Genomic DNA, 24787 nt, shown 5'->3' with positions numbered 1-24787 from the left:
ATTGGAATGAGTAACACGCAAATAATATCTTAATGTAGAATGATTACATAATAGAACTTGCGGAGAAGCACGTACCTTACTGTGGTTCCTTGACAGAATCTTAAGGAAATGCGATTCATCATACACGGAATAAACGGTTTACAAAACACCTTTTCGACCGATTACATCCTCCCAAACACATCTCGAGAAACTGCAGTTAATACACCCTAAGGATCCTATGTACAGTCCGTCATATATGTAGATCATGAATGTGATAATCTCATTCTCCTATGTAATATTGTCTAGCGATCCAAACCTTGATGTGTAGATTCCCCTTCTCTACCGATCTGCATCAACACATACTACTCAAACTGTCTCAAACCTTTTTGTAGTCCTGTCTTCCTCAGTTGCACGTAATATTACGGTATATTGATAATTTTTTACTTTTGGACCGTCTGACAGCAACTGAATAAAACACAATTTTAGTGCCATACGCGTTTCGCCTTTATTTTCTGCAAGGTATCATCAGTGGCCTAGAATATGTACATATGTTAGCTATTTAATTTACATTTTTGTCACTGTGCCTATAGGTTATAAACAGTTCTGGTGGTTGGTATTTCCTATTAAGTAGTAATTTGTTGAACTGTACTTACAGGTTGCATGGACAATCTCTTACATATTACGCTCTTGTTGCAGTTTATGTGTTGTTCTTCTTCTTATGAACGCCAATTTGCGGTTTTTTTCCACATTCGACAGCTCTGTGAACTGAACGCTTGTTTTAATGCAATGTTTTGGTTTCTGTTGCCGACTGTCAAATGTTTTTGCCAAAGATCGAATGTTATTGTCAACCCTATGAACAAACTCACATCAGCACAGGCTCCCTACTACACCTAGTAAAGGAAATGATAACATAAAACCAAAAGACTCTTCCCAACACCATCTGGACACACACACACACACACAGACACACTCACCCACACACAAAAAAAGTACCACACCATTATAGAGACACAAACACACACACACACACACACAAACACACACACACACACACACACACACACACACACAAAATTAATATCACACCAAAAAACACACACACGCACTCACACACACACACACACACGCACTCACACACACACACACACACACACACACACACAGAAACGCACACACATATGCATACACGAACAACCGCAGATACTTCAATAGTTTCACTCATAGGGTTGGCAATAACATTCGATCTTTGGCAAAAACATTCGACAGTCGGCAACAGAAAACAAAACATTGCATTAAAACAAGCGTTCAGTTCACAGAGCTGTCGAATGTGGAAAAAAACCGCAAATTGGCGTTCATAAGAAGAAGAACAACACTTAAAATGCAACAAGAGCGTAATATGTAAGAGATTGTCCATGCAACCTGTAAGTACAGTTCAACAAATTACTACTTAATAGAAAATACTAACCACCAGAACTGTTTATAACCTATAGGCACAGTGACAAAAATGTAAATTAAATAGCTAACATATGTACATATTCCAGGCCACTGATGATGCCTTGGAGAAAATAAAGGCGAAACGCGTATGGTACTAAAATTGTGTTTTATTCAGTTGCTGTCAGACGGTCCAAAAGTAAAAAATTATCTATATACCGTAATGCCTCAAACCTTTTGGATCAAATTGAAACACGTGACAGTGGGTCCACAACCGATGATATTGAAACAGGGAACCAATGGCCAGAAATGCATATTTATTGTGTTATGGACATACACAGCGTACATCGTATAACAACAACGCAGCTCATAGTAATTGTTCGAAGCTACGATCGCCTGCCACGATGCATGTATTGTAATGGCGCATGCAGTTCTGCCGCAGTGTCGCAAAGATCGCGATTGTCTGTTGTACACTGAAACAAGCAGCGGGTGAAAAGCAGCGTACACCCCTGATCACCAATCATACTGCATACAACTTTTTCATAGCACGTGTGTCATGTGGCGACCGCATGCATCGCACCGGCGCATTAATCTGTGCCACACGAACTCCACTACCCCTGTGTCAGTTGTCCATGGTAAGGTGTGTTACTGTGTACAATACATGACCTGTAGTCAAAGATGGAACGTTACTTGTCACGAGAGTTGGCAGACATCTATTTAATGTACAATGCGGCAGGATGTAGTGCCTTTAAAGCAGCACGAGTGTACAGAGAATGCTTTTACAACAGGTATCATCCTAAATGGAAGCAGTTTATCTCCGTGGATACCAACTTACGGGATATGGAGTCATTCACTACATAGAGATCAGGTCAAGGTTGTCGCCAAGGACATGTCCGAACATCAGACTTTGAGGAGATGGTGTGGGATCGTGTGGCCGACCGGCCAGCAGTAAGCACCCGTCAACATGCTCGTGAGACGCACAGGTCGTAGGATGCAGTGTGGAGAGTACTGGGGGAAGAGGTATTACACCTCTGTCATAAAGAACATCTGCAAGCACTGAGACCAACGGATTTTGAGCCCCGCGTTCACTTCCGTCAGAGGATTATCCAGTGCAGTTCTGTAGTCCCAAACTTCATAAAGTTTGTAATGTTCATGGATGGTGTTTCTAACAGCCGCAAAAAGCCATGTGTTGAGTGAGGACAATCCCCACACCACCCACATCGGTGGCTACCAGCAACTATGGGGATGCATTGTCCAAGGTGATGTAATAGGACGTTCTTTGCTACCTCCCAATTTGACTGGTTCATGTTACTTGGTATTCCTGCGAGATGTGGTGCAACAGATCTTGGAGACAGTACGCTCGGTTGTCCATGAAAGGGCGTGGTTTCAACACGACTGTGCATCAGCTCACTTCGATGTTAATGTCCACGAGCGCCTGAACAACACTTACCCTTATCGTTTTATTTGAAGGGAAGGTCCTATCCCATGGCCAGCGCGATCGCCGAATCTCACTCCTATAGCCTTTTTCCTCAGGGGTTACGTTAAGACATTGCTCTATCAACCCCCCCCCCCCCCTCCCCTAGAAACAGATGAAGTCCTGCTTGCTAGGATTCAAGGTGCCTTTCTCCTGGTACAATAGACACCAGGAATCTTTGAGAAAGTGTCGCAGAAATTCATGCGCCGTTGCCATGCGTGCGTTGAGACTGACGGTCGTCACTTTGAGCAATTACTATGAAGTAGCCGGCCGCTGTGGTCGAGCGGTTCTAGGCGCTCAGTCCGGACCCGCGCGACTGCTACGGTCGCAGGTTCGAATCCTGCCTCGGGCATGGATATGTGTGATGTGCTTAGGTTAGTTAGGTTTAAGTAGTTCTAAGTTCTAGGGGACTGACGACCACAGCTGGTAAGTCCCATAGTGCTCAGAGCCATTTTTGAACTATGAAGTACGTTGTTGTTATGCGGTATAAGCTGTGTATGTCCTTTACACAATAAATATGCATTTCCGACCGTTGGTTCAGTGTCTTAATATAATCAGCTGTGGACCTAGTATCACCTGTTTTAGTTTGAACCAAAAGATCTGAGACACCCTGTATTGTAACAGCATGCGGGGGATTGGTCATTGTCGTTATTCCATGAGTCTTAAGTAAAGAAAGCACCTTAAGCTACTGATATTCCCACAAATATTATTATTTTCTTAAGAAAAGGATGCAATCTATCAATCAGACTTAGATAGGTACTTACTAAAACAGGAATCTTATTTCAGATTCGGATATTTAGCTGACCTGCTCTTCGTTTTCAATGACACTGTCGTAGATGGGACGTTAACCCACAAACCTGCTTACCTTTTTTACTCCTCCACAGCTCCAGTCGCCGTACAATAACTCTTCCCTCGCTCGAGTGCACTTCTAAGTTTCGGCATCGCTTTAGTTTCGTATTAGTACAGGATGGTTACATTTAAACTTTCGCTGCTTGAGAAGACCTCCGTGAAAAATGAGTGACTGTAGGACAATGAAATATTGTGGAAACATGCGGAAGAGGAATACTGAATAGACCATTGAAAAGGAACACATTTTAATTTATATGTGAGAGGGTAATATTTGTTAATTGCGTACCATGTTTACGTTCCGGGTTACATACTTTGCTCAGTATGATGATTATCTGCAACCACAACAGCCTGTAACTGAACTAGGGATACCATTTCACAATTGTTCGCCGTACTTTTCGAACGGTGGGCCATGGAACTTTCAGCTGAGGTGACGCAGTTCGTGCACTGCTTGAAGATCGGCCAGCATTCTCAGCCATGGCAACAGTAACTTCATCAATTTTTGGGGCAACTGCCCAAATCGTCAGCTAATTCAAACTTCCGAATCATGTTCTTCAGTCCCTGTGTGGAAAGAGGACCTCTCCGTATTCCTTCAATGTGTCGATGCTCGCGAACAACAGCAGCACTGTTATTGTTGCATTGATAAAACAGCTTCACAAGTAAAGCCTTGCTCACCTTTCCCAGACCCATTTGACTGACTGCAACTGTAATACTGATGCCGCTGTACCAGTAACGGCGCCTAACGGCAAGTCATGACACTACTAACAACGCAAATCCTGCAGCGCATTGTCGTAAAAGTTGGGAACCCGTCCGGTAGATGGTTTTGTGTCTGCATTGGCTAAAGTAGCGAAAGTTTATAATTAAATAACATAATTTAATATAATAGTGTAATTAAATAATAATTAACCACCCTGTGAATTAATGATCGTTCTGTTTAATCATAGTAAAGTCATCTTCGTGCTGATATCTAAATCATGGCCTATTATATATGGTTCTGTATACATATTATGACGCTAATAGTTTTCAGCTTATCCAATCGAAAGTTTAATCGCATATCCATCTAATGTACAGCTTCTTTTCTTCATGTGAAGAGTCTCTCTACGACGGAAACCGTAGAAAATAATGAGTAATCGTATACAGCTGATGGCATATACACGGTTCGTCAAATTCCTGACAACTGTATCGAGTCACATCATTAAGCAGTCCTCATCAGTGCATCCCAGATATCACGAGCCACTGTTTTTTAACTCTCGGCGCAACAAATTACTTCTGCAATTCACTAATGAAACGTCACAATTTCATTGAGTTGTGTAAAATAAAAACCAATGACTTAATAAATCATGAAATAATGATCGTCATATGCACTGCAGCCGTACTAAATTCACGAATGTCAACTTTAAAGATCAGAAATAGTTCTGATTAAGTGTAAGAGGAGCTGAGCTAAGTTGCAATTTACAGGTTTTCTTTTAGGAATATGTAACACAAGGTGCATGCTGTGCCTCAATGCTACGGAAATATTTCGCCCTTCTGAGTTCTCCACTTTTTAAAATAACATTTTTTCAATGTCGTTCATATTATGGGAGTGAATTAAACACTTTTTGTTTCTTTATTGCAGTCGGATGGCAACACTGCCTTCCTGAGGGCGGCTCGCGCCGGTAACCTCGAGAAAGTCCTCGAACATCTGAAAAACAACATCGACATCAATACCTCCAACTCGGTGAGTGCGACACATCTCAGTATCTCTAATTTCTACTGCATAAATTCTCAATGTTTACAGCTTTCTGTTGCTTTTTTGGTGTGCGCCCTGTGTCCGGACCCGATCACAAACTGCGAGTCTCCTCTTGATCGCAGGCGAATATCAACATGAGCGATCCAAGCCAGATATTTTGAATGCCTGCACTTTTTCAGACTCGAATACACTAGTTTTATTTCTTTATGGAGCTATTTTAAGGAAATGGTTTACTGAGGACATACCCAAAGTCTTTGTTTTAATCAACCTATTCAGTGTGATTAACGAAGATGTGCAAATATTTTAATATGTTATTCTAGAAGTAAAACTACAGAAGAAAGTACATATAAACATAGGTCCGCAAATGTTTGGTTACAGAGTTACGGCTAATAAAAGATTTTGCCTGAAATTTAGCAATTTCGCTAATATGAAGCCATCGCAAAACTGTTTGAGGTTAAAGTAAAGCACGATTTCCATTTATTTTGTTGTTATTGGTATGGTGAATTTAATGAAACATGTCCTTGGCGTATATCTGCAGCAGTTTTCCAGAACATCCACAGAAGCAAAGAAGTAATGACGTAAAATTTTAAATCTATTATCTACTTGGCCCAATTTGCTTTTTAAATTCCAGACAATTGCACGAAGTTTTCAACAAAAGTTGTAGAGAATTTAATTTTGGAAAAGTGATGGTAATAAAGTTAACTGAAACTCTATGAATGTGCCAGATAATCTGCTTTTAATAATACCATAGCACACGTGAATTCATGTTAAACCGGAAAAAACAAAGCTCGGTGTTAAGGAAGTTGTACAGTGTACATATACATAGGTTAGAAAACGACTGAAACAACTCACTAACGGTTGCCAACAATGACATAAACGTTTCTACATTCTTAATGGAAAGTAAACAAATTTACTTGTATAATAATCTTTGCTTCTCCGGATGTTCAGGAAAACTACTGCAGATACAGGTCTGGGACATGTTTTATTAGATTCACCAGACCAATAACAACAACATAAATGGAAATCTTGCTTTCCCTTAACCTCGTACAGTTTTGCGATGGCTACATATTAGCAAAGTTGCTAAATTTCGGGCAAAATCTTTTAGTAGCCGTAACTAAACATTTGCGGACCTATGTTTATAAGAACTTTTTTCTTTAGTTTTACTTGTAGACTAACATATTAAAATGTTTGCATATCTTTGTGAATCACCCTGTATATAGCATAAAAGGAACAGCACGGAATAAATGTCAGAAACAGATAAATTTCCCTACATTTCACTTCGTCAGTGTATGTTGTGAACATCAGTCCGAAAACTGGTTTGACGCAGTTCTTCACCCTACTCTATCCTGTGCAAGCTTCTTCATCTTGGAATAACTATTGTAATCTACATCTTTCTAAACCTGCTTACTGTTTCCAATTCTTGGTCTCCCTCTACAATTGTTACCCCTCCCCACACAAACTTCCCTCAAATACATTGTATACAATTTAGACAACCCTGCTAAATCGCCTGATTCCTGTTTTTTTCGAAAGACTGTTGAATTCTACAAGACGACTAGAAGCATTTTCACCATTACTGAAACAGAGACGTCTCTAGACACGTACTGGACGCTATATATCATGTTACACTAAGTTTCCGAGAGTATGCTACCTTTTCTCAAAGGACTCGAAGACTGATCGCATTATTACGGACCAATTGGTCACTGCGCAACTGTTTTCCGACCTTGAACTGTGTCCTAAACTGCAACAAGATTCTTCAGGAATAACCAACACATTGTCAGCGGACGATCGGTTTATTATATAGGTGCTCCTGTGTTCCGCTGCAAAATGTCTCATACGAAATATATCACGAAAGGAAAGAGACAGATGCTTCAGATGTGCGATGTGCGTACTTGCCAGATATATTCAGTTAGTGGTGGTCACCTGCAAAGCTAGACCCATTTGATTTCACCTAGGTCTGCATTCGTTCCATTCACTGCTCGAATCCTTTATGAGTGTGGATGGATTTAATGTTATTAATTTCTTTCTGCGTGTAATTGTCCTAGAGGCTGCGCAGGTATTGCGCGATTTTGCTTTGCGACTGAGATGGGTATAACGTCTTCTAACAACCCTGCCACAACAAACGTCAAAAATTTAATTATGATTGTAGTGTTGCTCACGCTGTTAAATATAGCATTTTCGGACAACAACAAAGTTATATTATGTGGCAAGTGTCATTAGAGCACATTTAATAAAGTCATTTCTTGAAATAATGGATAAACTAGGCACTCATCTTTTCGTGTTTCCCACGCTGGTCTCGTTGTGAACTCGTGGCTCAATCGTCGAAAATCTAGGTAGTGATGATTCCAAGCTCGGATGCTAAGAGGCCTAGGTGTTATTCTGCGATATTCAAAAGTTTTATAGCTGTGTTTCATAAACCATTCTTGATGATTAAACTTTTGCAAGTTAGGACAATGGTGATGTAAAAAAGTAATCAGCACTCCGAATTTAAGTTACACTTCTTTTTTATTACTTTTGTTGCAACATCACTTCACAATATAAAACATACTTGAAAATATCTTCCTCACTGTTAAAGTTCACATTTCATAAACTGACAACAATTTGCCCCTTTTCAACATGGCGACCAAGAGTTGACTCTCTAATAACCGCTTACGCGCCCTAAATTTCAGAGTTACAAGTACGTCAAAGATCATAGCGACAAAAGAAGGAATACACATAAGAATAATATCATTGCAATATAAACATATCGATGTATTGAAGTACCTATACATTAATGAAATCAAATCTGAATGTTGTCACAGAAATATGTTAACTATTTTACAGAAGCAGTAGAATATTGCTGGTATCGAGAGGTTGAGGTGAGGTGCCGTAATGGTTACGTAATTCAAGTACCATTACAGTCTCAAGTAACTTGATCCGTCGCTGCTTCTGCGTTGATTGATTTTGTGGTACTTGCCACAGTTTAAGGATGCAGTTCAAGATCGACAATCAGTCGCAAGCTACTGCGCAATGAGATTTATTTTCTTAGAAACAGGAGCAGTCTTCACTTCTGTAGTATTAGTGGGGGCATAATCGAAATACTTCAGGTACGTGCTTTATGGCACAGTGAATTAACAAAGTGAATGAAGTGAGATGGAATGGAGCGTGGTTGTAGGGGACCACAAATACAAGCATGTTGTCCGATACACTGTACACCAATTCCATGTGTCCAAGTCCACTGTTTGCGACGACTAAGAAATGGAAGCGTCAGAAAGCACTGAGCCACTTCATTGTCGCGGCAGACCCATGAAGTTAACTGATAGAAACTGCCGATTCATCAAGCGTAAGGCACGGTCAGTTATAAACTGACCAGTCGATAGCCGATCGGATTCAAGTTTCGTATTCTGCCTACAAGAACGAACGCATGTCGTCGCTTAATTTGGAAGAAACTCTGTCAGTGGCCTGAGTAACGGTACGTCTGCTACTAGCGCTCAGATGACACTACGAGAACCAGGATGGGTTCATCTAAGCTTGTTGTGGGGACATTGCCATTCGTTTGCGATGATATAATTGATTATGTGTGGATGTTTAGTATTTAGCGGCCTGCATTATTCAGTAAAGCTTATGGAACGTCTTTGGGATGAGCTAGAACGTTGGTCTATGACAGGTAGATTCGCATAAAAACCTAGCTACAGTCACTAGTCTTCAGAATGAAAACCAGTGCCGCGCTCAATGTGTCGGAACTCAGTGGAAAGCGTTCCCAGAAGATTAATTGCTGTCATACTACAAAAAGAAGATGCCGTACCCTATAGAGTCTCATAAATAAACTCTTATGAGTGTCGCCTGCCTTTTGATTAATTAATGTATGAAGATATAATATATATAATACAGCGGATCGCTCACGTGATTTTGTAACCAGTGATTGGCGTAATTTGACGGTTATAACGTTAAGTCCAACACAAAAAAAGACGACAGAAAGTCGCAGTGACTTGTTCATGCTATATTTCACGGATGTGAAAGAGCATTTCATTTGAAGAAAGAATAAAAACGTTTTTCACAGTGCCGCAGCGGCTTTATTGTGCCAGTTGAGTTTTTCGTCTTCGGCTGATACTTCGGAGCTGTGGAAGGGCCTTAAAATGTAATTTCAAACTGCTTTCTCACCGTACCAGAAAGTTCAAGCGAAACTCGTGCATAAAGTTGAATTCATTAATCCGAGCAGTCCTTTATCGAGTGGTATCTTTCTCTCTCTTTTTGTTCTATTGGCGAGTGCTGTCACGTCTTTAAAGGAGACAGAGCTGTCTCTGAGACGGATAAGAAAGTGGGCAGGAATTCGGTGTTGTTTTGAGACGATATTAAAACAACTTTTGCCTAGAATCATTGATGATATCGATAGTAAACGTATGGGGATATCTGGACAGCTCCTTTGAAACTCGAAGCTACTCTGTAATGAAGCTAAGGTGCCACACAGGAACCTATACTGCTTTGGCAAAAGCCTCATCTTTAAGTTTGCAAAGCACTTACTTTTTCCGCACGATCATTTCTCGACATTAAATGATATGCAGATTTCAGTTCCTTTGCACAGCATGCTTGCAATGATTACTGTTAAATATATTGTGTAGAATGAAATCTATTTTGCGATTCTCCTACACAGATGACAGCGTTTGATATTTCTGCCCGTTTTCCATAAATGAAACCGCATACTGAGTAATCATTGATGAAGTGAATAGAAAAAAAAAACACTAGCTTGTCAAAGACCACCAGTCAGATTTTAAGAATAATAATTACAATAACTAGTGCCTTGCGTTAGTTCTCACTTTCCATGTTTGCGTCACATGACATACAAAATTTTTGAAACCACATCGAATACATATTATAGCTCGATGGGTACTCTTCTGTTACTTGTGGCGTAATATTTGCCTTAGTATGCCACTAACAAAGCGGGCAGAATCTTCAAACAGTGGATCCTCCACGTAGTGTCAAGAATGACAAGCCAGTTTTCATTAGAATAGAGAGCTACTGAAGCAGCTTTGTGCACGCTTAATGTCTTGAATGCTTTTTTGCGATCAGTTACCTGTTTTGTGTAAAAAAATCTTGGGTCTTATTTTTTCAGAAACAAACTTACGTAGTGCTACAATTTGTCGATCGTCAGAGGAAACGCGAATTAATTTATTCAAAGTCTTTGAAACGGAAACGGGCAAGAAGACCATACGATAGACGAAATAACATGGCTGCGGAACGGACACCATGGTCATTAATGAGACGAAATGGAAAGCTGAAAAATAAATTTTTCGGATACCTAGAAACATGGCCGCAGTCGTCTTCTCATGTGGAAACAAAGCAGAAAGACAATTGACATAAATGGGAAAAATTAGCGGAGTTTCACTGCTAATAGCAACAACATCAACATTACTTTTCGGTTGAAGTTAAATGTATAAGCATTGGAAAGATCTAGAAGTTACATGCTCATTGTGTGTATGGAAACTAACGTATCTTTCTTTTTTCTTATGCATAACAAGAATGTAATACCAAATGTTGTTTACTTCCACCCAGTTTGCTGTTCCTCCCCACAGTTACAGAACGTTCACTGCGAATTTCCTCCTGAGTACTATCGATTTCTCCCGTCTTCGTGCGTTCAAAGCATAGTTTCTTTTTATTGCAGGTAATATTTCTGTAATCACACTGGTATGGACAGCAGATAGTTTTGGATATTCAGTTTAGAGTATACGTACAGAACAAGTCGGTAGCTTAGAGTGGCTCCTCTTACGAACCGTGCCAGTTTCTTTCTTTCGCTTACGCCTTAGTCCCGCAGCGATCGCAGGGTCGGCCTGTTTACAACGGATTTGGCAAGGTTAGTTTCTAGGGGTGGCCGGATCCCCTTCCTGTCGCCGCCCAGTACCTCCCGGGACGGAATCAGTGTACCCCAACTGTCTGCGTCTAGTGTAAATCCTGAAATAGTGCGGATGTGTTTCAAATGTCTGCGACTCGTGTAACTGAGGTGGAACGTGGGGACCAGCCCGGTATTCACCTAGGGGGATGTGGAAAACCGCCTAAAAACCACATCCAGGCTGGCTGGCATACCGACCGTCGTCGTTAATCCGCCGGGCGGATTCGATCCGGGGCCGGCGCGCCTACCCGAGTCCAGGAAGCAGCGGGTTAGCGCTCTCAGCTACCCTGGCGTGTCCTTACGAACGTGTCAATAGTATGAAATATATCGATAGAAAATGTAATACTTGACACAAGCTGATTGACTCGGATCTAATATGGCGGCAGCCGTCTGTGTGGCGAGGCTCGTCAGAATCAGTATTTTCAGAAGGTAAAAACTTCGTAAACTGGACACACATTCATATTCTGAAATTTACCGAGGAAATGTCTTATCAATCATGTGACGATTAATTGCTGAAACCTTCTGCCAGTTATGGTAATTTTCTGCTGGTATTGGCTTTTTGAGAACGTAGCCACATTTTGCATAAAAATGAATATCGTTTTCTGTCAAGCGAAGTAGCATAACCGAGAATGGCGGAATAGATGCACTATTGAGGAGACTGCCCTCTGGAATATTTGACGCGCGGCTCATGGTGTCTTCTAACAATTACTTATAAGCTGCGGTGTACCAAGCGTGCAAGATTTTTTCGAATAAGCTTTCCAAGATACTTGAGACGTAGCACACAATACCATACTACATTCAGCAACAGACAAAATACGTACAGTTTTCACACGTCATCTAGGGAATACTGAGACACTACGGTCTCAAGTCACAGCCCTATTACAATGCCTAGTCGTGTGCACACCAGTTTCCTTATCACATATGCAGTTACAGTACTAGAATCATGTTGCACCGGAAAAAAATTAGAATCAATGTAACAATAACCACTTTAAAAATACACGTTTACAAGCGGAGTAAGATGGCATTATTTACTATTGTGATCGCAGAGCCGGCCAGGATGGCCGAGCGGTTCTAGGCGCTACAGTCTGGAACCGCGCGACCGCTGCGGTCGCAGGTTTGAATCCTGCTTCGGGCGTGGATGTGTGACGTCCTTAGGTTAGTTAGGTTTAATTAGTTCTAAGTTCTAGGGGACTCATGACTTCAGCAGTTAAGTCCCATAGTGCTCACAGCCATTTGAACCATTTTTTGATCGCAGACGTTATCTTAACGTCACTAGGATCGTTGATATCGGTCACTAGACGGCCACTGTCCGCTGTGAGTAGTACCAGAGGCATAGCGAGGGAAATTCTGTTTATTAGTCGTCATAACGCGTAACTCTTCTGTGAACTGCCATTTCGATATAATTCTAGACTTAGAGCGATATCGATTCACAGCATGTTCGCTTCATCCTGACGTCGGTGTTAGTATTTACCCTTGCCATGTTTACTAATTGTTAATATGACTGTTGTACACACAACGCCAAAATTTAAAAATTTAAAAATTAAAAAAACGTACCTGTTTTCATATGAGCCATATGTCTGTGACTATTACAGCGCCATCTATCACAAAGCGAAAAAAGTGGTCCAACTAAAACATTCATATTTCTTTACGTACTACACGTATATGTAATAAAAATGGGGGATCCTATTTAAAAAAAAACGCATTTGATATCCGTTTGACCTATGGCAGCGCCATCTAGCGGCCAACCATAGCGCCATCTGGTTTCCCCCTTCAAGCTAGACGGGTTTCGTTCTTTGTAGTTTTTTCGTTTGATGCTTATTTCGTGAGATATTTGACCCGGTCAGTATTAATGGACCACCCTGTAGATTCAGCCACCACACGTCTAAGAAATTTCAGCGTCCCTAAATTCGTACACAATTGTTTGTAATACTATTGCTAAGCCCTCATGTTCACATTGATTGGTGGACGATGAGGGTTGTAGTAGTAAAAGATTACCAAAGACAGCCCACAGAGCTCCATACATGTTCCAGTATTGTGGGACATTGCGATGAAGACCATCCTGAAATTACTGGAAGAGCTGATGACATAGACGGAGACGTTGCGTACCGAGAATATCCTCTTTATTTGAGACATCAGAAGAAAACAACAGTTAAACGTGAACCACGAGTCTAGCACGTATCTTAGCGGTTCAGGATCAACAGGTCAGCAGTACATGCACACAATGTTGTACACTTGCTACTTGACAATCTGTGAGTACATACCAACCTATGACCAAGCTACATGACAGGCCAGTTATTCAATAGTGCGATTTTTACATGTTTACACAAACAGCGCAAAATCAAGCCGGAAAATCGCACGTCCTGTCGCTACAGCTACACTACTGGCCATTAAAATTGCTACACCAAGAAGAAATGCAGATGATAAACAGGTCTTCATTGGACAAATATGTTATACTAGAACTGACATGTGATTACATTTTCACGCAATTTGGGTGCATAGATCCAGAGAAATCAACACCCAAAACAACAACCTCTGACCGTAATAACGGCCTTGATACGCCTGGGCATTGAGTCAAACAGAGCTTGGATGGCGTGTTCAGGTACAGCAGCCTATGCAGCCTCAACACGATACCACAGTTCATCAAGTGTAGTGACTGGCGTATTGTGACGAACCAGTTGCTTCGCCACGATTGACCAGACGTTTTCAGTTGGTGAGAGATGTGGAGAATGTGCTGGCCAGGGCAGCAGTCGAACATTTTCTGTATCCAGAAAGGCCCGTACAGGACCTGCAACATGTGGTCGTGCATTATCCTGCTGAAATGTAGGGTTTCGCAGGGATAGAATGAAGGGTAGAGCCAATAGTCGTAACACATCTGAAATGTAACGTGCACTGTTCAAAGTGCCGTCAATGCGAACAAGAGGTGACCGAGACTTGTAACCAATGGCACCACATACCATCACACGCCAGTATGGCGATGACGAATACACGCTTCCAATGTGCGTTCACCGCGATGTCGCCAAACACGGATGCGACCATCATGATGCTGTAAAGAGAACCTGAATTCATCAGAAAAAATGACGTTTTGCCATTCGTGCATCCAGGTTCGTCGTTGAGTACATCATCGCACGCGCTCATGTCTGTGATGCAGCGTCAAGGGTAACCGCAGCAGGGGTCTCCGAGCTGATAGTCTACGCTGCTGCAAACGTCGTCGAACTGTTCGTGCAGATGGTTGTTGTCTTGCAAACGTCCCCATCTGTTGACTCAGGGATCGAGACGCGGCTGCACGATCCATTACAGCCATGTGGATAAGATGCCTGTGATCTCGACTGCTATTGATACGAGGCCGTTGGGATCCAGCACAGCGTTCCGTATTACCATCCTGAACCCACCGATTCCATATTCTGCTAACAGTCATTGGATCTCGACCAACGCGAGCAGTAATGTCGCGATACGATAAACCGCAATCGCGATTGGCTACAATCCGACCTTTATCAAAGTCGGAAACATGATGGTCCTTCTTACACGAGGCATCACAATAACGTTTCACCAGGCAACGCCGGTCAACTGCTGTTTGTTTATGAGAAATCGGTTGGAAACTTTCCTCATGTCAGCACGTTGTAGGTTTCGCCACCGGCGCCAACCTTGTTTGAATGCTCTGAAAAGCTAATCATTTGGATATCACAGCATCTTTTTCCTGTCGGTTAAATTTCGCGTCTGTAGCACGTCATCTGTGTGGTGTAGCAATTTTAGTGGCCAGTAGTGTATAAACAAACGTGCACTCTGCCGTTGTGCGAAACTGTTGCAAATGTTTGCCATCGTCTATAATATCTTGTCATTCTTGGGCCCAAATGATATGTCTGCCGGCGAAAGCTGTTGTCTGTAAGTGCAGCTTCTGTGGTGTCTGTTGTTTCCGTCTTCACTCCAGATGACTGTCGCTTAAGTTCCGTTACTAATGAACGTCCGATTTCTTCCCGAAGTTTGACCGCTATGTTGCTACTAACTAACTTTCGTGAAATTGCTGTTATGTAGGGTCTTAAAAGGTATATAACCAGTAATTTCCTGTATGGCCACTCAGAATTTGAACTACAACAGGAGAACGAAGCCCTAACAAGCAAGAGATGTAGCGTAGCTAGAAACACAGTGGGGCGCTAATTGTTTACTGCTACACTCAAATAACGCTGATATCCATGGCTCTTCTCTTTTTCTAAATTTATTTAAATAAATGCGAGATTCTGGATTGCCGTTCGTAACAAGAAAGTTACAATGATATCCAAAGCCGGTACAAAGACGTGGAGAGCGCGTATGCCCTCCCCTTGCCTTCTTGCAGATATCACGTGATTTTTGTCTCTTGGTAAATATGGTTGACGATGCAGCTGTATATCAAAGTCAGAGTTAGATTTTTTGTTGATCATTGGGAAATTAATGAACTGTAGTATTAATTGAAGAGCACCTTGAAGATTATATCGAGTAGTTGTAGAAAATCGAAGGAAACCTAAGATTACCAGAAGTTGAAACCAGCGACTGTTGAAAGAAAATCTCTCTTCTTTATTGAAATTATTTTCAAATTATTTTAGAGATATGGAAGGTTTCTAGTCATTACTTCCCCTGTATGTTAGACGTTCTGCCTTTGGTTATACCAAAACGGGTTAATCAAGGAGCGAAAATCGAGGAAGTCAGCATTTTGTCTCACTTGATAGCAGTATTTATAGCTAACAGAAACTCAAGTCTTCAGAGAAGGGGGGGAGAGAATAGTTTTTGTTGTATCTTTGCATTGTGAGGTGGTGAAATGCGCTGCTTAATGTGAATGACATTTAAGGTTGTCACGACGATCCCTGTAGTCTCGTGGCGTGCACTTAATTACAGTTGGGAATCTGCATCGTAATGAGACGGAAATGAGCCATGGATTCGTGGAAAGTTGTGTGAATAATCTCAACATGAAACGTGTGGGCCAGGATGACGAAGACTCGTATCATCCTGGCGCGCTCCAAGACAGTGGTGCTAACAAATACTTCTTTGGTGTGACTAGTCTAACAATGTTAAATGGTGGTTCGTTGTAAGGCACCCACTGATTATTACTGTCGTGCTGGCTACACGTTACTGGATGATTAATGAATGGCAATGAGAGTTACCACAGTGGTGCACACTCAGAGACAAATGAGTACGTAACTGTATACATCTGCCAGACTTCGTCCAGTGCAGTAATATGCTGGTTCGATCCGGGTGACTGTGCGAAAAACGTGAAGGTAGCACCAATACGCAACTGAGTCTGTCGGTGCGAACATCTGTACGCCATATAATTTCGCTAGAAGTTATTTACCCTCCATTTTTCACGCTGACACTCAGTGTTAACTGTCGCAAAATTTTGTAGAACAGCAAACCACCTATCCCAAGTGTTCGGAATGAGTTTCAGGCCCCCGGATTTTAGGAAGGGGGTGGGGGGGCAATCCGGGGTATTCGCCCCGGTCGCAATATTCATATTCTTGAAGAAAAAAACCTTGTTTCACCAAGCGCCTAGCATTCAGCGCATGTTGATCCATCGATTCTTCATATGATTTTGAAAATCACCCCTGTGGTTTTTGAACATTTTTTAACACATTCTAAGTTGATTTCTGAACGAGTCATAAGTTTATTTTTGAATGCGTGCATAGTGTACGTGCTGCCTCCGCCAGGGGGATCCTCGTCGCATCTAGAAATAAAAAACTTTCCCGCAGCCAAAAGGGGACGGGGCTATACGAGCTGAGCCGAATTAACCCGAACGGTTGAATGCCAACAGCTGTTTGTTTATGTGGTTGACTGTGTGTGCCGATGATAAGCGTTGTTATAATTATTAGCGAAATCCATAGATCCAGACTGCCAGAGTGGAAATAATCGACTAACAGGAATAACAGGTAAGAAAGAGTATATATTATCTTCTTGGTGCATCCAAAAAATGAAATTTTGACAGAAAATTTTTGCCAGAACGTTATACTCCCAAGTGCCATTTTACTCCCAAGTGCCATTTTTACAGTGCCCGGCTAGCAGCTGCTGAAGTTCCGTTCTCGGAATAGCGCGGAAAACGCGTTGTACGAACAGGTAATAACGCCTAATGGAGAATAAACGCGGGCTAACTGAACCGGTGATTCTGGCGGGCTTAGTGAAGTTAACCGGAGAATAAGTTTTGACAATGGTAGGAATAGTTACAGTATTAGTGATGACAAGATTATTTGTTAGAACGAGGAAGGAGACGAAACGGGGATAACACAAACAATATGGAAGAATATGACGATTCTAAATTTATATAAAAATTTCCTGCTACAACTATTTTTCGATCTCATGCTTGAGAAACTGGAGCATATTAATGAAACGTGAAATTATTTTCTAACATAAAACATTTTGCTTGTACTAGGCCTAATAGGCATTTGATATTGGTACTTCGTGTATTATATTGTCGTGTTACCTTCGTAAATAAGGCAGATGAAGATGACCATTTGTGCTAAAACAGTCTCGCTTATTTGGCGTGCTTTACAACTGCTGTAATATTAGAAAGGCCTATTTCGTTTTATGTAGCAGATATGACAAAATAGACGTAATCAAATCGGGAAACCATACCAGTCTTGGGTACTATTCGTATGAACAACTTTTTCAATCAAATGCTACGACATTTTGATTTTTCATGTACCAAAACGTTTGACGAACTTTGGTGAAGTAATAGATTCTTTCGCAGAAAGGAAAGCACGCCATGTAAAGCAGCTACAATATTAGAGAGAAGAAAACGCTGGGACCTAAGGATTGAAGAAATGAGTACTATCTTGCTTGTCTCTTGTCTTTACTGCTTTTATGTTTCCTATATTTAATTTTATGTCATACAAAAGAGGAAGTTACTAGCAAGTAGGCAGCAAAGAGTGCAAATTTTCTGAAGAGTTCTTATTCTCCCGGTCACAAATAATCCCACCCAGTATTAAATGTGAGCTTTTTTTAAGGGGGTAGGATGTCAGACCGGCCTCCTGGGAGCAGGAGAAGCACCACAGAACAATTTAATTTCCACTCTCATGAACATAGGTTTGATGGCTTCCACAGAAAAATATACACGTTTGAATTCCACAGAGAAAAATACAGTGACGTACGATTGAGGAATGCTGTGTGAAGAGGCGTGGCACTGCACTTTGGCTCACCTAAAACCAAATAACATTTGTTAAATTTTCTCGAACATATACGTTTTATATATCAAACTCTTCTGAAAGGTGTGCGCTACAAAGTGGACATTTTTTGAAAAACTGACTCTTTTTAAATTTTTGCAGTCGTATCTCAATTTCTGGGGGGCGTGGACGGGGGGGGGGGGGGGGATGAGCTTTTAGATATTCCTTTCCCTGAGGTTGCTACTGACGGCGATATTCAGAAAATTAATGTTTGTTTTATCTCAAGAGACATATTTGTGTTATACATTACAACGTTGTTATATATTACAACGTTTTTAATATTTCTACATGTTTTTATGATTGTGTCTCAGGGATAAAACATTTTACTAAATGTTTATTTGTTTACATTTATTAACTTTTGAGCGTTAATGACTACGCTGTCGTGCGGCCTATTCTAAACATCAAGAGTTGAAAAACGACATAGAAATAGCACGAATTCCTGTGATTAGCAGGAAATTCATCTGTCGGTGATGATGGCGCAAGCAGCTTGTGAATTTCTTCACATAAGAACTCTGGTATACGATTATCTACAAACGACTTCCGTTGTTACCATAAAAATCTTAAAAGACTTACTTCTAATTTCCCTCGTCTTTGGGATTACCGACTTTGATTATATTTTATTTGTTGTCTTCTTATGACTTATACTGGTTCCCTCATTTTATTTTATTTTATTTGCATGGAGACCTACCTTCTTGTTGAAGTCATACAAATTGGCTCCAATAGACAAATGAGGCAGATTCTTTTTTATTAGAGACTTAACTTAGGTGCATAGTCCGATATTTATTGTAAACCAAGTGTGCAGGGCAGTATTCGCCTTCGTAACTGCGGTAGAACACGTAAACACCATGCTTAGTGTGGCCACGACGAAACGTAAATTCGCAACAGTCTGAACAATTCTACATCCACATGCATACTCCGGAAGCCACCGTACGGAGCATGGCGGAGGGTACCCTGTACCACTATTAGCCATTTCCTTTCCTGTTCTTCCACCTGCAAATAGAACGAGGGAGAAATGTTCAAATGTGTGTCAAATCTTATGGGACTTAATGCTAAGGTCATCAGTCCCTAAGCTTACACACTAATTAACCTAAATTCTCCTAAGGACAATCACACACACACATGCCGGAGGGAGGACTCGAACCTCCGCCGGGGCCAGCCGCACAGAACGAGGGAGAAAAGAGAAGAAAACGATTCCATGTTCTGCTAACAGTCATTGGATCTGGACCAACGCGAGCAGCAATGTTCCGATACGATAAACCGCAATCACGATAGGCTACAATCCGACCTTTATCAAAGTCGAAAACGTGATGGTACGCATTTCTCCTCCTTACACGAGACATCACAACAACGTTTCACCAGGCAACGCCGGTCAACTGCTGTTTGTGTATGAGCAATCGGTTGGAAACTTTCCTCATGTCAGCACGTTGTAGGTGTCACCACCGGCGCCAGCCTTGTGTGAATGCTCTGAAAAACTAATCATTTGCATATCACAGCATCTTCTTCCTGTCGGTTAAATTTCGCGTCTGTAGCAGGTCATCTTCGTGGTGTAGCAATTTTAATGGCCAGTAGTGTATTTCCGGGATAAACTATACAGGAGATTGCCGGATGTATTCTTACACTTTCATATCTTTCCATCAGACGCACTGTATTAAATATGAATGTGTACTTTCCCACAGACTGCTGTAACCGAAATCATTCCATGAGAGCCATTAGCCGTGAAAAATTGAGGGGAAGGAAATACACGTACTTTTAGTTTTCAGTAGAATGGCATAGAATCGTGGCACTAAATTTTAGGCGGCCAGCGGTACGTCAGTCGCAATTCTTTGTCGGTGGCGATATGAATGATTGCTTTGTACGTTCATGCAGAATCTGGCAGTCTGTCTGGGGCGGATTAGGACAAACGAAATGCAAAGGGATTTTGTTATTCTATTTCTCCTCCCCTGGTCATATGCATGTAAATAAAACACACTATGTGATCAAAAGTATCCGGACACCTGGCTGAAAATGATTTACAAGTTCGTGGCGCTCTCCATCGGTAATGCTGGAATTCAATATGGTTTTGGCCTATCCTTAGCCTTGATGACAGCTTCCACTCGGACAGGCATACGTTCAATCAGGTGCTGGAAGGTTTGTTGGGGAATGGCAGTTCATTCTTCACGAAGTGCTGCACTGAGGAGAGGTATCGATGTCGGTAGGTGGGGCCTGGCACGAAGGCGGCGTTCCAAAATTTCCCAAAGGTGTTCTGTAGGATTCAGGTCAGCAGGCCAGTGTCGTGTAACCACTCCGCCACAGGCCGTGCATTATGAACAAGTATCGTCTTGAAAGATGCAATCGCCATCCCCGAATTGCTCTTCAACAGTGGGAAGCAAGAAGGTGCTTAAAACATCAACGTAGGCCTGTTCTGTGATAGTGTTACGCAAAACAAGGGGTTCAAGCCCCCTCCATGAAAAATACGACCACACCATAACACCACCGCCTCCGAATTTTACTTTTGGCACTACACACTCTGGCAGATGACGTTCACCGGGCATTCGCCATACACACAACCTGTCATCGGATCGCCACATTGTGTACAGTGATTCGTCACACCACACAACATTTTTCCACTGTTCAGTCGTCCAATGTCTACGCTCCTTACCCTAAGCAAGACGTCGTTTGGCATTTACCGACGTGATGTGTGGCTTATGAGCAGCTGCTCAACCATGAAATCCAAATTTTCTCAACTCCCGCCTAACTGTCACAATACTTGCAGTGGATCCTGATGCGCCTTGGAATTCCTGTGTGATGGTCTGGATAGATTTGTGCCTATTACACATTACGACTCTCTTCAACTGTCGGCGGTCTCTGTCACTCAACAGACGAGGTCGACCTGTACGCTTTTGTGCTGTACGGGCCCCTTCACGTTTCCTCTTCACTATCAAAAAACGGCTCTGAGCAGTATGGGACTTAACATCTGTGGTCATCAGTCCCCTAGAACTTAGAACTACTTAAACCTAATTAACCTAAGGACATCACACACAGCCATGCCCGAGGCAGGATTCGAACCTGCGACCGTAGCAGTCGCGCGGTTCCGGACTGAGCGCCTAGAACCGCGAGACCACCGCGGCCGGCTCTTCACTATCACATCGGAAACAGTGGACCTAGGGATGTTTAGGAGTGTGGAAATCCCGCGTACAGACGTATGACACAACTGACACCCAATCACCTGACCACGTTCGAAGTCCGCGAGTTCCGCGGAGCACCCCATTTTGCTGTCTCACTATGTTTCATAATTGCTGAGGTAGCTGATATGGAGTACCTGGCAGTAGGTGGCAGCACAATGCATGTAATATGAAAAACGTATGTTTTTGTGGGTGTCCGGATACTTTTGATCACATAGTGTAGCTACAGCTTAGATTTTTGGTAAAAATACTACTTTCAATGTGAAAACTTGAAATACGTTTTTTTTGGGTTTGCTTTGTGATTTTAATTGAAGTATCCTGTTAAAATACTTTATTCTTTCGCATTTTATAGTGCCGGCACTGTAGCTCAGCGTGTTCGGTCAGAGAGCTGAATGGCCTCTGTAATAAAAAAAAAAACCGAGTGAATAGAGCAACAACGAACTTCAACGGATGTCATGCAACGACCAAACGCAACGATCAACAACGAATAAAATTAAAAAAAAGTGGTCAGCGCGACGGAATGTCATACCTAACGGCCCGGGTTCGATTCCCGGCTGGGTCGGAGATTTTCTCCGCTCAGGGACTGGGTGTTGTGTTGTCCTTATCATCATCATTTCATCCCCATCGACACGCAAGTCGCCGAAGTGGCGTCAACTCGAAAGACTTGCACCAGGTGAACGGTCTACCCGACGGGAGGCCCTAGTCACACGGCATTTACATTTTTACGTGAGATCGCGAAGTCAGTAGATATGAGAATACAGACTGATGCTATGCTCCTTGACTTTGTATACGTTTCAGTACTCTTTCCTAGTGTACAAAATACGATGTTGCGGAATACTGGAGGAGTTTTTTTGCTGGATGCAGGACTTCTACAAAGACAGCTCAACCATTCGTTCTTAACTGGCAGCAACGATGGATGTGAAAACTGCTGTCAATAAGCTGTTCACAATGTTGTGTATGTAGACGAGCTTGTGGATAATATTGGAGGCCAAAAGCCACCTAACTTTAAAAAAATGAAGGCTTCGTGAGGATGTTCGCGGATGTTAATATTGTAATTAGGAAGACACGGCATCAGAAAGCCAGGAAAACTGCAGAGGATCGACATTTTGTGCAGGGGTTGGCACCTGACCCACGAAATAAACAAATTTCAGCGCATTGCGCATAAATATGCAGAAGGACGCACTGATTTATTATCTCAGTATTGGCAATCATTTGAAAAAAGTTGCAATGGAGAAAGATCGAGGGGTATCTGTTCGGAGCAATTTAAAGAGGACTAACAGACTAAAGTAGTTGTGGGAATGGCTGATATCATACCGAGATCCTAAGGTAACGTAATTCATTTACGGTAAAAGAAGCTTACAGATTTTTTGTTCGACGGATTCTTACCAAATAGGATTAACAAATGAGATACAAAAAAACCAATGATAAGCAATTTGTTTCATTACGGTTTCGTCTAGTAAGTGCGAGAGTGTCAAGGAAATGTTCATCCAATTTCAGTGCCAAACGCAGCAAGAGGGATTTTGTCCTTTATGACGAGGATTGCTGTTAAAATATTCAGGGATCTAACATTCCAGGAATAGTCGGGCAACATTTTATTTCTTCGTAAATACATCTTGCAAAATTATCTTGACTGGTGCTTGCCTGTACTTGTTGGCTATCATAAGAAGAGAGAGTATAGATGTAGTTGTAGAATTTCTTTGTCTACGTTATCGCTCGTAATTCCTATAACACTTGGAAATTAAATGATGTATTGGGTAGTGCGCAATGAAAAATATTGTCGCCGGTTGACCCTGAGGCCGCCCTTATACTCTGTGTCCCTCTTCCGTACACTGTGTACCACATTTCTCTACTTCCGTTCGACATCTCGTTACAAGAAGAGAACCGTTATGCAGCGGATGCCAGTATTTACATTACCTCATCTGTTATCCATGGCTGCTTCTTGTTTGTGGTAATCATTTGTAGTACTTTTTCTGTTGTATTTAAGATACATTTTGTGATGTCACTCCGTTGGTTTGAACTTTGTCGATGTACTCCGTCAGTCCTATCTGGTAAGGATCCCACAAAAAATGGTTCAGATGGTTCTGAGCACTATGGGACTTAACTGCTGAGGTCATCAGTCCCCTAGAACTTAGAACTACTTAAACCTAACTAATCTAAGGACATCACACACATCCATGCCCGAGGCAGGATTCGAACCTGCGACCGTAGCAGTCGTGCCGTTCCGGACTGTGGCGCCTAGAACCGCACGGCCACCGCGGCCGGCAAGGATCCCACACCGCGCAGCAGTATTCTAAATGTAGACGGACAAGCGTAGTGTAGGCAGTCTCCATAGTAGGTCAGTAAATGTTTTACATCAGTAGGCAATGTGGTATCAACTACAGGGTTGAAGGATATCCATTCTCCTAACGCGATGCAAATAGGATTAATTAACGCTGACCGAATGATGCATAAGTCCAGGATTGAAGAGCCAGTGAGGGAAGTAAACGAGTATATTAATATGGGACTTACCACGAGCAGAAATCCCGCATCTCGTGGTCGTGCGGTAGCGTTCTCGCTTCCCACGCCCGGGTTCCCGGGTTCGATTCCCGGCGGGGTCAAGGATTTTCTCTGCTTCGTGATGGCTGGGTGTTGTGTGCTGTCCTTAGGTTAGTTAGGTTTAAGTAGTTCTAAGTTCTAGGGGACTGATGACCATAGATGTTAAGTCCCATAGTGCTCAGAGCCATTTGAACCATTTGAACGAGCAGAAATTCAGGAGAAAACGGTTCGCCGAAAGCGATCAGGAACTGAGTCGAGTGCTAATAAAATGGAACGTATACTAGCCGATGGCTTTAATGACCAATAAAACTCGTAATTATGTGCTCAGCAGTTGGACTTTCTGGATGACTCAATGTTAAATTTGGGCAGAGTTGAACGAAGTACGTTGTCTCGGAAGTAGAACTGGTAAAGAAGGATGGTGTAGGGGAGAAGTGACAGCAACGATTACACAAGACAAAATAGTTTTTTATGCACAGGAGTCGCTGCAATCATCTACAAATATGAACCCCGAGATCAGAATAATATTCACGAAAAGAATATTTTTGGGGCATAGCATGTAGTGAGAAACGTAAACGATGAGGAAGATAGAAACGAAAC

At 42.0% G+C, this 24787-nt stretch overlaps 1 protein-coding gene across 5 annotated transcripts in view; it reads left to right on the top strand.

Annotated features, from left to right (window-relative positions):
• LOC124555163 (ankyrin-3-like) overlaps nt 1-24787 on the top strand; it is a 904646-nt gene that overhangs the window by 192408 nt on the left and 687451 nt on the right. For all 5 annotated transcript variants that reach the window (XM_047128986.1, XM_047128985.1, XM_047128988.1 and 2 more), the window contains one exon: nt 5346-5447. In XM_047128986.1, coding sequence (XP_046984942.1) covers nt 5346-5447 — 102 coding nt within the window. The remainder of the gene's footprint in view (nt 1-5345; nt 5448-24787) is intronic.

Source organism: Schistocerca americana, chromosome X (genome assembly GCF_021461395.2).
Source record: "Schistocerca americana isolate TAMUIC-IGC-003095 chromosome X, iqSchAmer2.1, whole genome shotgun sequence".
Taxonomy (NCBI): domain Eukaryota; kingdom Metazoa; phylum Arthropoda; class Insecta; order Orthoptera; family Acrididae; genus Schistocerca; species Schistocerca americana.
The sequence above is the reverse complement of the archived record's forward strand: the minus strand, read 5'-3'. Positions and strand labels throughout refer to the sequence as shown.